The 16,810-nt window shown below is 43.0% G+C and overlaps 1 protein-coding gene across 4 annotated transcripts in view; it reads right to left on the bottom strand.

Annotated features, from left to right (window-relative positions):
- gab3 (GRB2 associated binding protein 3) overlaps positions 1-16,810 on the bottom strand; it is a 146,196-nt gene that overhangs the window by 43,182 nt on the left and 86,204 nt on the right. For all 4 annotated transcript variants that reach the window (XR_006313792.2, XM_043704854.2, XM_043704856.2 and 1 more), the window contains exon 3: positions 1,588-1,816. Coding sequence is in view for 3 of the 4 variants with exons in the window: in XM_043704854.2 (XP_043560789.1) it covers positions 1,588-1,816 (229 nt within the window). In the remaining variant the exon portion in view is untranslated. The remainder of the gene's footprint in view (positions 1-1,587; positions 1,817-16,810) is intronic.

Genomic DNA, 16,810 nt, shown 5'->3' with positions numbered 1-16,810 from the left:
GTAGCTGTGGGAGTCGGTCGGTTTGTAGTAGATGTCCATGTTGATTCGGTCGCCTGAGATGAAAATAGAAAGGTCGAGGAAGGGGAGGGAGGAATCTGAGACTGTCCAGGTGAATTTGAGGTCGGGGTGGAAGGTGTTGGTGAAGTGGATGAACTGTTTAACTTCCTCGTGGGAGCACGAGGCGGCGCCGATACAGTCATCGATGTAGCGGAGGAAAAGGTGGGGTGTGGGGCCAGTGTAGTTGCGGAAGATGGATTGTTCCACATATCCTACGAAGAGGCAGGCATAGCTGGGGCCCATGCGGGTGCCCATGGCTACTCCTTTCGTTTGGAGGAAGTGGGAGGATTGGAAGGAGAAGTTGTTCAGGGTGAGGACCAGTTCAGTCAGTCGAAGGAGGGTGTCAGTGGAAGGGTACTGGTCGGTACGGCGGGAAAGAAAGAAGCGGAGGGCTTTGAGTCCTTCGTGATGGGGGATGGAGGTGTACAGGGACTGGATGTCCATGGTGAAAATAAGGCGTTGGGGACCGGGGAAGCGAAAATCATGGAGCAGGTGGAGGGCATGGGTGGTGTCCCGAACGTAGGTGGGGAGTTCTTGGACTAAGGGGGACAGGACCGTGTCGAGGTATGCAGAGATGAGTTCGGTGGGGCAGGAGCAGGCGGAGACAATGGGTCGGCCGGGGCAGTCAGGTTTGTGGATTTTGGGCAGGAGGTAGAAGCGGGAGGTGCGGGGTTGTGGGACTATGAGGTTGGAGGCGGTGGATGGGAGATCCCCCGAGGTGATGAGGTTATGGGCGGTCTGGGAGATGATGGTTTGGTGGTGGGGGGGTGGGGTCCTGGTCAAGGGGGAAGTAGGAGGAGGTATCTGCGAGCTGGCGTTTGGCCTCAGCGGTGTAAAGGTCGGTGCGCCAAACTACTACTGTGCCTCCCTTGTCTGCTGGTTTGATAGTGAGGTTGGGGTTGCCACAGAGTGAGTGGAGGGCTGCGCGTTCCGAGGGTGAGAGGGTAATTCAGGTGACGTCAGGCAGCCAATAGCCAGGGCTGCTGTTCCAGTAAGGTAATTGTCAGGTGCTTGGGGGAGGGGCAAGAGAAATCAATATTCTCACCTCTGATTGCCACCTTGTGGCCACTGTTGGGAAATACATGTGTAAATGAAAACGAACAGGAACAATTTCAGTTACTGTACTCTCAACAGAGAAACTGGCAACTGCAATTCACCCACTGTGCTTGTACACAAAGACAAATCATTTGATCAAGGTATTAGACAGCTCTAAGCCTGTGGAACTGTGCCCAGAAAAGGTCAGTCCTTTCAGAGAGATGGAGAAGAAACTGAAAGAATTTTGCAGGTAGCATTAACTGACAGTCTGTACTCAACAGTTTAAATAATAAAATGCCATTATTTTGTAGCATTTATGATTTCAATTTGTTAGCCAGTGAGAATTCAACAGGAGATTAGCAAGATTGATATTATTAAAAAAACTAAAATGGAAATGATTAGCTCTGTCAAAAGCTAAAATGGTATCAAAGAAGAAGCATTATTGAGCCCCTCTACACAAAAGTTTTAGTTACTGAATTTGTTCAAAAGTTGTACCTGGCAATATCAATTGACTTGGTCTCACATTGAGATAAAATAAGATAATCCAGAGGCACGACAGCAGAGAGTGTGGATTCTGACTCACTCCTCCTGGACTCGGATTCCATTACAGTATCTTGGGCTGTGGGAAATTGATCTCTATTGATCGACTGTGATGTATGAGTTGAAACAGCAGGAGATGGTTGGAGAGATGAGGAGGTAGTAGGAGAAGAGCTCCCAAGGGAATCTGAAAGAGAAATGTTATTACTTCATCCTCTTTTCAACATTCATTGTCGTTCAGAGGTGCATGGGAACATCAGCACCATCCCTCAAAATCCCCTCCAAGTACCACATCATCCTGATTGGACTGATTATCATTGTTCTTTGTCGCTGGGTTAAAATCTTGGACCTTCCTACTCGGCTAAATTGTGGGAGTATGATGGCAGTAATGCCACAGGAAATCTTCTCAAGAAAAGTTAGAGTGGACAATAAATGCCAGCCTTGCCAGTGAACCCACATCTTGAGTTTTTTTCTTTAAAAAACAAGGTTACATTAAGATCATTGTTAAAAGCTAAACATTATGAGGATGAAACTGGTATATTAGCAGCATGAAACAGACTTGTAATGAATCATCATCATGTGATACAATGCACAAGTGTTTATTTTCCATTGACTTGGAAAATGTTGCTTTTTTTTTCATTTCAAACTAAGTAAAAGCAACAGAGAGACAAGAAAATTGTCTCTAAGAAGAGGTTAAATTGTTCCATGAGCTTCAGCCGAAAGAAGATTGGACATGGTGTAAAATCGGCTGCTGGTTTATTGTAAGCTGATTTTACACTGTAGACATTGACTAATTTCACCCTTTAACTTTATTCCAGAGATTAGATTACCTGTGAGCAGGAGACCAATTAATCAGTATCATGTATACCAATATATGGTGCAGTACCAATTGTATCCCTCTGTTTTACCAATATATCATCACTTGTACTTTCGGACCTCGGGTAACTTGACAGAACGAATCACATTAATTACATACAGGAATGATCAAACTATAAGTGATCTAACTTAATCCATTGCTCCTATACCTAGTTTAATGTCTTTTTACTGTAAAATAATTAAAGTGCTATCATGTTTTTAATGTTGTGAAATGAGGCAGAAATCTGTTCGGGTTATTTTGAAACTATTGAACTACAACATCTTTTTATCAGAAGTATGATTTTTTTTATAAAGTATCTGATTTATAGTCTAACACTAATTACTTTTCACAATTTTTGAACTCAAGGTGAAGAAAGTTAGTGCTCTGAAATGAAACAATTTCTATTTTCAACCTTGGCTATCAGTATCACGTCTTTGTTACTCATATTATAGAGGTCAGATGCAGGATAAAGTAGTTTTATACAATGGGCCACTTCTGCTAGGAATAGAATGAACAGGTCCATACTAGTTTTGAATGGAACCCAGCAGATAGAAATTACTTTAAACCTGGATCCTGAATTCTTCCCATATGAAAGAATTTTTCCAAAATAACTCACTGAAGCTATGACAGTATAGTTAAATTTCTTATTTATTTTCTACTTATCTTTAAATATTCCCACTGATATGTTGAGTTTGACTTCCTTGTTTCTTAATTCTCAACTTTTTTAACCTCTGTCAATCCTAACAATTTACTGTTATTACAATTCACTCCATCAGGGGGCACCAAAGCTAAGTTGCAAACATTGCCACATTATCAATGATTGCTGTACACTCTCGCTGCAAAGGCAACAGAAGATTGGAAATATTTAAAACTTTTAAAAATTGAAGCTGACATAACCCTTTATTTCCATTTTTATTAAAAGCCCTTTCAGGTGCCCAACAAATTTTGCCTTGTCATCATTCTACTGAATCAATGTATCACTGGAGTGTTCCTCCGCAGAAGGAGGCCATTCGCCCTATTGTGTCTGCAATGGATCTCGAAACAAGCATCATGACCAGTCTTTTCCCCATACACACTGTTTTTGCTGTAGGACCTGTTTCTCTGCTGCATGACTCTATTACTCTTTAAGTAATCATCTCATGCTCTCTTAAATGCCTCTATTGAACCTGCCTCCATGCCAGTTTGAGGTAGTGAATTCCAGACCTGAATTACTTGTTATGCAAGAACGTATTTTCTCACATCCCACTTGCTTCTTTGGCAAATCACTTTTAATCTGTTCTTCGTCCTTTTACATGACTGGGAGCAGTTTCTCCCTATCAGTTGTACACAACCATGTCATGATTTTGAAAACTATCAGATGTCCTCTTAGCTGCCTTCTCTGCAAGAAGAACAGTCCCAACCTCTCCATTTTGTCCTCATAAAAGACATTTCTCATCACTGGAACCATTCCTGTAAGTACTCTTACCAGTGCGTTCACAACATTCCTTTTGGGTGCTGCCCAGAACTGTACACAAAACTTGTGTTGCGTGGGCGGCACGGTGGCACAGTGGTTAGCACTGCTGCCTCACAGCGCCAGAGACCCGGGTTCAATTCCCGCCTCAGGCGACTGACTGTGTGGAGTTTGCACGTTCTCCCCGTGTCTGCGTGGGTTTCCTCCGGGTGCTCCGGTTTCCTCCCACAGTCCAAAGATGTGCAGGGTCAGGTGAATTGGCCATACTAAATTGCCCATAGTGTTAGGTAAGGGGTAAATGTAGGGGTATGGGTGGGTTTCGCTTCGGCGGGTCGGTGTGGACTTGTTGGGCCGAAGGGCCTGTTTCCACACTGTAATCTAATCTAATCTAATCTAACGAGTGTGCTATACAAGTTCAGCATCACCTCTTTTTTCTTGTCTTTATTAATAAACTCCAGAACACTGTACCCTTTTGAAACTCCTTTCTGCACCTGTCGTGCCAGCTTCACTGATTGGTGCACATATACACTTAGATCCTTCTGCCTCTACAACCCCTTCAGAATTGTACCCTTCAATTTATATTGTCTGTTAATATTGCTCTCATAAAAATGCATTGCTTCACAGTTCTCTGCATTGAACATCATTTGCCACCCATTCCCCACTCCACTCACTTGTCATTTGGAGTTCTTCACTGTCCTCAAAGTTTACAATGCTTCCAAGTTTTGAATCAACTCCAATTTTGAAAGTGTTTCCAGCACATAAAGATCTACATCATTAAGATATACCAGGAAATGTAAGGGTCTCAATACAGATCCCTGGGGAACTCCACCACAAAGTTTCCTCCAGCCCAATGAATATCAATTGACCATTATTGTCTGCTTCCTATCATTCAGCTAATTTTATTCTGTGAAATGTTCTCACAAATTCTGTGTAATGTGCTAAATACCTTTTAGAAGACCACATACACCATACCAACAGCAATGCTTTCATCAAACCTTTCTGCAACTTCTTCAAAAAAAACTCTAGCAAGCAATTTGAAAACAACTTCTCCATTACAATTCAATACTGGCCCTTCACAATCAACCGACCTTCTCCCATGTGGCTACTAATTCTTTAATTGCTGTTTTGGGAAGCCTTTCCACCACCAAAATTAAGCTGGCTAGTCTGGAATTGCTGGGCTTATCCTTACAAATATTTTCGAACATGGGCATGATGTTTGCAATAGTTCAGTCTTCTGGCATTTCCCTGGAATCCAGGGATGACTGAAAGACTCTGGCCAATGCCCCTGCAATTTTCACTCATGATTCATTCAATATCCTTGGATACATCTCATTTGGTTTTGGTTCTTTGTCAACGTTAACTTACTAATCAACCACATTCATGTGGATCCATACTCGGGATGGCTGATTTCCTTCCCTAAAAAGCATTAGTGAACCAGATAGGTTTTTATGGCAATCAGCAATAGTTACATTGTCATCACTGGGCCAGCATTTATACAGTCAGAAATGTACAGCATGAAAACAGATCCTTTGGTCCAACTCATCCATGTAGACCAGATAGCCCAAATACATCTAGTCAGTCCCATTTGCCAGCATTTGGCACATATCCCTCTAAACTCTTCCTATTCATATACCTATCCAGATGCCTGTAAAACATTGTAATTGTATCAGTCTCTACACTTCCTCTGGCAGCTCATTCCATACATCCACCACCCTCTGTGTGGAAAAAGTTGCTCCTTAAGTCCCTCTTAAATCGTTCCCCTTTCACCTTAAACCTAAGCCCTCTAGTTTTTGACTCGCCCACCCCAGGGAAGAGACCTTGTCTATTTAGCCTATCCATGCCCCTCATGATTTTATAAACACGTATAAGGTCACCCCTCAGCCTCTAATGCTCCAGGAAAGTATCACCAGTCTATTCAACCTCTCCCTGCAGCTCAAACCCTCCAACCCTGGCAACATCCTTGTAAATCTTTTCTGAAACCGTTCAAGTTTCACAACATCCTTCCTATAGCAAAGAGATCAGAATTGAATGCAGTATTCCAAAAGTGGCCTAGCTAATGTCCTGTACAACATCAACATGGCCTCTCCCAACTCCTATACTCAATGCACTGACCAAGAAAGGCAAACATACCGAACACCTTCTTCACTATCTTGTCTACCTGGGACTCCACTTTCAAGGAACTATGAACATGCTTTCCAAGGTACCTTTGTTCAGCAATACTCCACAGAACCTTATGGTTAATTCCAGATTTTTATTTAATTCAAATTTCACCATTTACCACAGTGGGATTTGAACCTATATTGCTGTTGCATTGGTCGACTTTCTAGATTACTAGTCCAATGACATCACCATGACAGCAGTGCCTCCCTATAAAGCTACCTCCTTGGTAAAGACAAATGGAAAGTATATTTAATACCACATCTACACCCCTGATTCCATGTAGCAATCTCTTTTATGGTCCCTACTCCTCCTTTTACCAGTTTTTTTACTATTTATTTGCATATAGAAGACTGTGAAATTCCCCTTTTGTTGGCTTCTAGTCTTTTCTCAACTTCTCTTTACTTCCCTAATCTGCTCATTCACCTTCCCTCTGAACTCTTTCTATTCCTCTTGGTTCTCAATTGTATATTCTGCCTCATAATCATATTTTTACTCCCTTATCTTAATTTCTATCTTCTTTTGTCATCCAAGGAGTTCTAGGTTTGTTTGTCCTACTTTTCCTTTTGAGGTAATGTACCTTGACTCTTCCTGAACCGTATCTACTTTGAAGTTAGTCCATTGCCCAGTTACAGAGGCTTCTGTCAACATCTCATTCTGGTCTACTTGGCCCAGCATCATTCTTTCTTTATTAAAGTCAGGCTCTCCTCCAATTGATTTTTCATACTCTGGATGGGAAATGACAATTGTCAATCATCAACCTGAACAGTATGACCCAAGGATCATTGTCTATTAAATGCTTCTCCACAGAAACTTGCTTTGTCATCATTTTTATTTTAAACTGTAGGTGTTGCTGCAATCCAATCAGTGTTGCTCCACCACTGACTGTTTGAATGGTTGTTTCTGTGGGTGGTACTGACATCAACAGCACCTGTCCTCTCACTTAAATGAAATGTTCTACCATAGCAAAGTACTCAATTCAAATGTCAGCTGCTGATACAAAATGTGTTGAAATATCAGTTCAAATAATGGAAAGAACCATTTAAAGTTTGGAGTAAAATTGAAAAGTCAAAGACAATCCTTTCACTAAAATTGAAGTAAACTAGAACATTATTTGATCATGAAGCTCTTGAATCAGATATTATATATTAGGTACAAGAGACAATGAGATACATTTGCCCTGATTATAAAGTTTGTAAGGACTCTGGTACTAGTGCAGGTCAAGTAAGCCCATCCCAATGACACAGCTCCACCTTACCCCAGTACTGATGTTCATGAGTCACCGAGCCTAAAGGAGGATTAATAAAAAAGTTATTATGTGTTATTGGTACTCTGTAGAAATTGGACTGTATTAACCTTGCACCTTTTCAACAAGTGCAAGGCCTAAAGCACCTCCACAGTGCTCTCTTCTGGATCACTTGTAGCCACACCCTATTGACCCTGATTATGAACCATATCTGAAGTATTTAACCTGGAGGGTGTGACTGCATCCTGAAACAAACTTTCAGGAAATCTTTTCCCTCCCTGATGCATTGTAATCGCTGAAGTCCAGATTCCAGCTCACCAACCCAGAACTGAAGTTTCTCAAACTCCAGACACATACAACACATGTGGTTGTCATGAGTGACACTGGTGTCTACCAGCTCCCAGAAGCTACAGCCACACCATCACCAGCACTGGCATTGCTGGCTTGTTTAACCAAGCAGGATTTCAAGATTTAAAATATCACCAAACAATTATTTGTAGTTATATTTAAATGACTTTTGCTCCTAATTTTCTTAACTTTTTCTGGGTCTCAATTCCACAAGCATCTTTGTTCTTTCGGAACCTCATACAATAAACATTCCTTGTCTCTAGCTTAAAGAATCTTTGAGCACAGAGGGCCTACCAGCTGAGATCTATCCTTGCCCCACATGATGATCACAGAAGCACATTTTAGAGGAGTTACTGGTTATTATTCATAAACTTTGGAAATATGTTTCCCTCTTTAGTCCAATGCACTGAAAACAATTGCAGCAATCTTACTATCAGCTTGGCTGATATCTAACCTTGGATTTCTTGTTAGAACCATAAATGCAATGTTCACTTACATGTAGCTTTTATTAAATGAACCTTTTAGGGAAGCTCATTGTTATTCTCCAGTTATATTACATAATGCTTTGCGATTACTGTTATCTATTTTAGCTGCATCTCCTTAATAATTCACCTTGCTTCAAAACAGACTCAAGGTGTAGAAATGACGATCATGTTAAACTCTTAACATTAGCATTTAGGTGGTGTCAAATTTACCAGCTGTGGGGAATTATGGCCTGGACGAAATGGCCTGACCAAGAAGGGGGAACAACAAAACTAGGATGCCTGACTTGATTGCTACTCAGTTATCCTACAGAGGAGTTGAGAGTGTGGTGCTGGAAAAGCACAGCAGGTCAGGCAGCATCCAAGGATCAGGAGAATCGATGTTTCAGACAAAAGCTCTTCATCAGGAATGAGGCTGTGAACTGAGGGGTTGCTGAAATAAGTGGAAGGGGGTGTGGGGCTGGGGGGAAGGTAGCTGAGAGTACTATATGTGGATGGAGGTGGGAGTAATGGTGACAGGTCAGAGAGGAGGGTGGAGCGGATAGGTGGGAAGGAAGATGGACGGGTAGGACAGTTAACGAGGGTTGGGATAAGCATCTGCAGTCCTCACTTTCGCCTACAGAAATATGTGAATGTGTGTACACTGGGATGAGTCAAGAATAAGATCAACTCAGCTTTACAACTGAATGCTTCTGCTGAAATGAAGAATGGTTGGTACCGTAGGTTGATACCACCTGTAGATTAATATTGCTTCAAGAGTCGGTGCAGAAGAAGAGAGATTCAGGGAAAACCTCATGTGAGGCAAAGAGTAAAATATCCCAAGGTAAAACAAAACATAGAATTTGACAGTAATGCCCTTCACTAACCTTCCTGCTACTATTTCAGCTGCCATGATTTCCCTGTGGCACAGAGAAACTAAAGGAGACCTGTCAGCTCAAATAATCATACCACCATATGTCAATGTCAGCTCCTCACAATCTTGAAAGCAATGTCAAATATTCATGCATAATTTTTAATTAGAGGTCATGAAATGTTTCAAAAGAACTCTTTAAAAAACATAAAATATATTCTAGTGAACCTGATACATGTGTTACATTTCATAATTAAAGCTTGTGAAATGAGTCTGCAAGCTGGAAAATGTAAATTATCACAGCAGGTTCATTAGAATACAAAGGGCTAAAAAGAAATTCGTTTGTTAACAAAACACGGGATGGTGAGTAATAATAAGACTTACAATTAAGCTGCTATTGACAACTCTTTTTAACAGAAACAGGAGTTATTTTTAACCCCTTTGAAGCATGATTAAGTAAAGGTATTGCCCAGTACAGTGTGAAACAACTTAATCAGGCTGCCACTTATTAAATCCGTAGTTAGTGCTACAGCAAGAGAGCTTATACTTTCATCAACATGACTTTGAAGATGACTTGAGATATCTTACATCAGGTTGCATAAGGGCACTTTTTTTTCATCATTCATGTGCTTGATTTGGATGTGAATACAGGCAAATGACTCCAAAATTAGTGTTGTAGTCAACGGCGACGAAGGTTATTTAATAGTACAATGGGACCTCAATCAAGTAGGCTAATAGGCCAAGGAGTGGCAGGTGGAACCTTGGGATGCAGGTTCATAATTTCTTGTAGGTGAACTTGCATGTAGACAGGGTGATGAAAAAAACATTCGGTATGTTTGCATTGAGTATCAGAGTTGGGAGGTCATGTTGTGGCTGTATAGAACATCAGTTAGGTCACTTTTGGAATACTGGTTCAATTCTGGTCTCCTTTTTATAGGAAAGATGCTGTTAACTTGAAAGTGTTCAGAAAAAATTTAAAAGGATGTTGCCTGGGTTGGAGGGTTTGAGCTATAGGGAGAGGTTGAATAGGCTGGGGCCATTTTCTCTGGAGGATTGGAGACTGCGAGGAGGGTATATAGGGTGAATAGCCAAGGTCTTTTTCCCAGGGTAGGGGAGTCCAAAACTAGAGGGCACAGGTTAAGCCATAGGTTTAAGAGGGGTAAGATTTTAGGGATCTAAGGGGCAAGCCTTTCACACAGAGAGTAGTGTGTGTATGGAATGAGCTATGAGAGGAAGTGGTGGAAGCTGATACAATTACAACATTTAAAAGGTATATGAATGGGAAACTATAACGTGGTATTGTGTGCTTTTTAACTGTGAATGGGAAAGTTTTAGAAGGATATGGGCCAAATGTTGGTAAATGGAACTAGATTAATTTAGAATATTTGGTTGGCACGGACAAGTTGGACCGATTGGTCTGTTCTTGTGCTCTATGTCTCTATGACACTATGATAGGACTAGCCATTAGATGTCTTTGATGTAAGTGTTTGATGCATTGAACAGTTCATCTCTATGTTTTCACACCCCGTATCACCCATTACTTGAGGTGACAATTAATAACCACATTACACTTCACAAGGCAAAGCAACTCAAAAGTAGGTCAGTAAAAATAATCTCATACACTGGAAAATGATCCCCATAGTATAAAAGTGAGTTTGTGTATGCACAGCACTTTAAAAAGGATGTAGGACAAATTTGCACATGCTTCTGGTTCAATATTGTTTTGAAAGTAAATTCAGAGCTAAAACGAATGAAGTTTTATTAATGCTTTCTTTGGAAGTGTGTGTTACTGCAAAGTCAGCATTTTTTGGCTATATCTAATTGCTGCTGAGCTGAGTGGCTTGCGAGACCATTTAAGAGGCAACTACATTGCTGTGGGTGTGGAGTTATTTGATGGCCAGACTAACAGATTTCCTTTGCTAATGAACCAGACTATTTTTAGAAATGACAATAGCTTCAAGGTCCCAATTACTGAGCCTAGTTTTCAATTCAAATTATTTAGTCAAACTGAAATCATCTGCTACGGTGGTATTTGAATTGATGTTCCCTCAGCATTAGCTTGTGCTTTGGATTACTAGGCCAGTGCCATTATCATCAGGTCCAAATCCTCTGCTAAAGTTAAAGATATCTATACATTAAAATTTAGCAGATGATAAATTAGCTTACTTACAGTATGGAAACAGGCCCTTCGGCCCAACAAGTCCACACCGACCCTCCGAAGAGCAACCCACCCAGACTCATTGCCCTACATTTACCCCTGCACCTAACACTACAGGCAATTTAGCATGGCCAATTCACCTAACCTGCACATTTTTGGACTGTGGGAGGAAACTGGAGCACCCAGAGGAAACCCAAGCAGAAACGGGGAGAATGTGCAAACTCCACACAGACAGCTGCCTGAGGTGGGAATTGAACCCTAGTCCCTGGCGCTGTGAGGCAGCAGTGCTAACCACGGTGCCACCGTGCTGCCCGGTAACGAACAGCTTGAATGAGCTTTGTTACTCACAAGACAGTGAGCTCTGCAGATGCTGGAGATCAAAGTTGAGCGTGTGTTGCTGAAAAAGCACAGCATCCAAGGAGCAGGAAAATCGACATTACAGGCCAGAGCCCTTCATCAGGAATGAGGCTTGAAGCCTCGGGGGGAGTGGAGAAATAAGTGGGAGGTGGGGGGGACTGGAGAGAAGGTAGCTGAGAGTGCAATAGGTGGATGGAGGTGGGGGTAAAGGTGATAGGTCAGAGAGGAGGGTGGGAAGGAAGATTGACAGGTGGGACAGGTCATGAGGGTGGTGCTGAGCTGGAAGGTTAGAACTGAGGTAAGGTTGCTGGAAAAGCACAGCAGCTCAGGCAGCATCCAAGGAGCAAGAAAATCAACATTTCAGACCAGAGCCCTTCATCAGGAATGAGGCTGGGTTCCTCAGAGGTGGAGAGACAAATGGGGGGAGAAGGTAGCTGAGTGTGCAGTAGCTGGATGGAGGTGGAGGTAAAGGTGATAGGTCGGAGAGGAGGGTGGACCGGATAGGTGGGAAGGAAGATTGACAGGTGGGACAAGTCATGAGGGTGGTGCTAAGCTCTAAGGTTGGAACTGGGGTAGGGTGGGGTAAGGAGGGGAAATGAGGAAACTGGTGATGCCCTGGGGTTGAATGGTCCTGAGGCGGAAGATAAGGCTTTCTTCCTCCAGGTGTCGGGTGGTGAGGGAGTGGTGATGGAGGAAGCCCAGGACCTGCATGTCCTCGGCAGAGTGGGAGGGGGAGTTGAAATGTTCGGGCACAGGGTGGTTGGGTTGGTTGTTGCAGGTGACCCGGAGATATTCTCTAAAGTGCTCTGCGAGAAGGCGTCCAGTCTCCCCAATGTAGAGGAGACTGTATTAGGAGCATTGGATACAATAAATGACTTTGGTGGATGTGCAGGTAAAATTTTGATGGATGTGGAAGGCTCCTTTGGGGCTTTGGACAGAGGTAAGGTGGGAAGTATGCGTAGGTTTTGCAATTCCTGCGGTGGCAGGGGAAGGTGCCAGGAGGGGAGGGTGGGTTTTTGGGGGGTGTGGACCTGACCAGGTAGTCACGGAGGGAATGGTCTTTGCGGAAAGTGGATAGGGGTGGGGAGGGAAATATATCCCTGGTGGTGGGGTCCATTTGTAGGTGGCAGAAATGTTGACGAATGATACTATTTATGCGGAGGTTGGTGGATTGCAAGGTGAGGACCAGGGGGGTTCTGTCCTTGTTGCAGTTGGAGGGGTGGGGTTCGAGGGCAGAGGTGTGGGATGTGGATGAGATGCATTGGAGGGCATCTTCAACCACGTGGGAAGGGAAACTTCGGTCTTTAAAGAAGGAGGCCATCTGGTGTGTTCTGTGGTGGAATTAGTCCTCCTGGGAGCAAATGCAGTGGAGGCGAAGGAATTGGGAATACAGGATAGCATTTTTGCAGGAGGTAGGGTGAGAGGAGGTGTTATCCAGGTAGCTGTGGGAGTCGGTGGATTTGTAAAAAATGTCAGTGTTGAGTTGATCCTCGTGTATGGAGATGGAGAGGTCTAGGAAGGGGAGGGAGGTGTCAGAGATGGTCCAGGTGAATTTAAAGTCCAGGTAGAAGTTGATTGTGTTAGTGAAGTTGATGAACTGATGAACTGGGAGCACGACGTGGCATCGATGCGGGGAGTCATCAACGTAGTGGAGGAAGAGGTGGGGAGTGGTGTCGGTGTAACTCCGGAAGATGGACTGTTCTATGTAGCCGACAAAGAGACAGGCATTGCTGGGACCCGTGCTGGTGCCCATGGCTACCCCTTTCGTCTGGAGGAAGTCGGAGGATTGGAAGGAGAAATTGTTGAGGGTGAGGACCAGTTCAGCCAAACGAATAAGCGTGTCATTGGAGAGACTGGACACCTTCTCACAGAATGCTTTAGAGAACATCTTCAGGACACCCGCACCAACCAACCCCATCGCCCCATGGCCCAACATTTTAACTCCCCCTCTCACTCTGCTGATGACATGCAGGTCCTGGGCCTCCTCCATCAACACTCCCTCACCGCCCAACACCTGGAGGAAGAACACTTATCTTCCGCCTCGGAACCCTTCAACCCCAGGGCATCAATGTGGACATCACCAGTTTCCTCATTTCCCCTCCCCCACCTTACCCCAGTTCCAACCTTCCAGCTCAGCACCACCCTCATGACTTGTCCCACCTGTCAATCGACCTTCCCACCTATCCGCTACACCTTCCTCTCCGACCTATCACCTTTACCTCCATCTCCATTCAGCTATTGTACTCTCAACAACCTTCTCCCCAGCCCCACCACCCCTCCCCCTCCCATTTATCTCTCCACCCCCGAGGATCCCAACCTCTTTCCTGAAGAAGGGCTCTGGCCCAAAATGTCGATTTTCCTGCTCCTCTGATGCTGCCTGACCAGCTGTGCTTTTCCAGCAACACACTCTCAACTTTGTTACTCAGGAGGAAGTAAAAATCTACTTTTTTATGTGAGAGTATTATTAGACCATAGGCTCCATGCCTGGGCCACCAAAGTTTTCACCCAAATTGCTTTTAATGCAAGCAGTACTGGTGAGAAGGAATACATGGGAGAAACTAACTTTATCCTCAAATTTGGCAGCACTGTATAAGCAACTTGTAGATATTTTCCTAATCAACGTGTTCAGAGATCTTCTTAGACATTTCTGGAACAGATGGGACTTGAACACTACCACTGCACAAGAGCTCTCAAGTAGCCTGTATTACTGCTGATTATTAGGTCAGCTTCACACTGACATTTTTACAAACCCACAGCTACCTGGATTACACCCATAGATTGACTGATCTTCATTCTTTATTTCTTTGAAGAAAATGCTTTGAAGTGATTAAAGGCAAATTTGCAATGATATTAAGGGAATTGACAAAATTGAACTATGTAATTTATGCACTACAGTGACGGTTTGAAATATAAGGACACAGTTTAAAAGAATTGAAATTAAGAGAAAGAAGGGATATTTGGTTGGACTTACTGCACGAAAAGAATAGCAGGTTATTAATAATTGTACATAAATGTCCTAATTTGCTATTTTTTAGTTCATTCTTGGACCTCAACCTCTCTTTCGATCCCTTTCCTTTCTCTTCAGTCCCTTTTCTCTCTTTCTAATCCAGTCTCTTTCCTTTTACATTTCAGTCTCTCTGTGCCTTCATTCCTATGTTTATTCCGAATTTAATTCTGTCTCTCCCCCCTCTGTCTTTAGTGATGGTAGGGGCCAATAATGGAGCTCTCTGCAGGACAGACCGCCTAAAAAACAGGATGTGAGTCAAACGTTATCAGAAACGTTAGAGAGACCTGAGGAGGAAAATAAAAATGTCTTCAGAGATAACTGGATACATGCTGGAAATGAGAATGAAAGGTAGCTGGGTTTTCTTCCAGTTTCAATAACCATGAATTTAATTATGCAACTTATAGGCAAATCTTTCAGCAACAGTGATGGAAATGTTAATGAATTCAATTTTTAAAACTTACTGTACAATTACCGCTGCCTTATCCCCAGAATTAAGATCCATTAGAAGCCAAAGGGTGTTTCTGGTTTCCTAACACTTCTCAGGTCAACTGCCAATGTTCAATCATCTTTCTCCTCAGTAGCAGAACCTTCCTTAGGCTGCTTTCAGTGTCACAGTGACCCAACATTTATCTGTCCTTAGCCAATGAGCTGCCTAGGAATTCATGGTAGATGTCAAAAGTTTGCCAATCTTATTAAAACGAGTGGGCCTAAGGGCCTTGCTGTTCTTGCAGAGAGGTCAATCCTTATGCCCGTTTCCAGCTGGACAGCTAGCAAGTGCCAATATAAACCCCCAAATTCTGACAATGAACAGTAATAGTGGCCTTTGCCTGATTCCAAACATTTTCAGTGTAATTTTCCCATTCTGGTGAGATATGAGCAATGTCAAGAAAGGTGGAAAAATAGGATATGAATGAAAAAATCAGATCCTTCCTGTCAAAAAAACTTTTTTGCAATGTCCCTCACAACCATTAAGTGGTGACTGCAGAACCTCACCATTGAGAAGGCAGTATGTTATTTTCACTCATTAAAGCCCTTTCTTCAAGAAACTAGACATCAAATTGCCACAATGTAAATCAGAGCAGCTAACTGCGAGTTGCAGCTGACCCAATGTTTGTCCTGGCCATTATTTAACTGCTTCTTCACAACAAAAGTACTACATGCTCCATGGCCACCATTCTTAATCCATGCATGTCAGTATTGGCAAACCACTGCCTCACCACATCACCATAGCTCATCTTGGACCAGCTTGCACACCACTTCAGCCCTTTCCTTTGGAGGTCAAGGACACCTACATCTGCCAGGTCTCTTTGTGTACAGGAACTCATAGCCATCTCATACATCTTCACAGAATGCATTTTATGGTTTTAGATTGCTTTCTTAGAGCACACTCTCTGATTTCAGCACTGGCTTATTGACTGCTTGTCTTGCTTTCTTAGGGTCGTTAGTGTTCAGTTACAGGCTACTATCCACTGTTGCTTAAGCTGTTCTTCAGTGCAGACAGAGACACAAGGCAGCTTGTGATGGGAGAAATGGGGGTTGAGAGAGCACTGAGAAAGTAGTCGGACAGGGGGAGAAGTCAAAGAAACCTTGAAGTGAAGGTTTATAGCTCCTTGAAAGTAGTAAAGGTACTGAAGAAGGCATTTTGTACACTTGCTTTTATTGGTCCTTGCATTGAGTAAAGGAGCTGGGAGGTCATGTTATGGCTGTATAGGACATTAGTTAGGCCACTATTCTGGTCTCCCTGCAATAGGAAGGATGTAGCGGGAAAAAAAAAACAATCTGGATGGTTATATGAATAATAAGGGTTTAAAGGGATATAGGCCAAATGCTGGCAACTAGGACTAGATTAATTTAGGATGTCTGGACAGCGTGAACTAGTTGGACTGAAGGGTCTGTTTCCATGCTATGTCTCTATGTCATTATGTGGCAATACACTATGGCAATAGCAGACTTGCAGCATGTGCCAGCAGATTATGCAGCAAACACACTTTGTGTGTTTCAAATAAATGAACAGGTGTGACAGTAAAAGGGGAGCAGTACTTACTTAAGTGAACGGGACAATGGTCAGTCAGGGGGTGCTGTTACACTCAGCCAAGGAGCTCATTTGATGACACGACTGGAAGTTTGCCATGGTAAGTCAGACTCTTAGTTGTATCAGAGTCCATGGATCGATGTCCTTGCAGTCAGGGGATTAGTCCAAGGTCAACCCTGCAGGTCAAGTGCAAGTAGTCTGTATTTATGGGTTATAGGTAAGTATGTTGAAGTGCTGT

The sequence above is a fragment of the Chiloscyllium plagiosum genome, unplaced genomic scaffold, assembly GCF_037043375.1.
Source record: "Chiloscyllium plagiosum isolate Xiang-an unplaced genomic scaffold, Cpla_swu_hap1 HiC_scaffold_11, whole genome shotgun sequence".
Lineage (NCBI taxonomy): Eukaryota > Metazoa > Chordata > Chondrichthyes > Orectolobiformes > Hemiscylliidae > Chiloscyllium > Chiloscyllium plagiosum.
The sequence above is the reverse complement of the archived record's forward strand: the minus strand, read 5'-3'. Positions and strand labels throughout refer to the sequence as shown.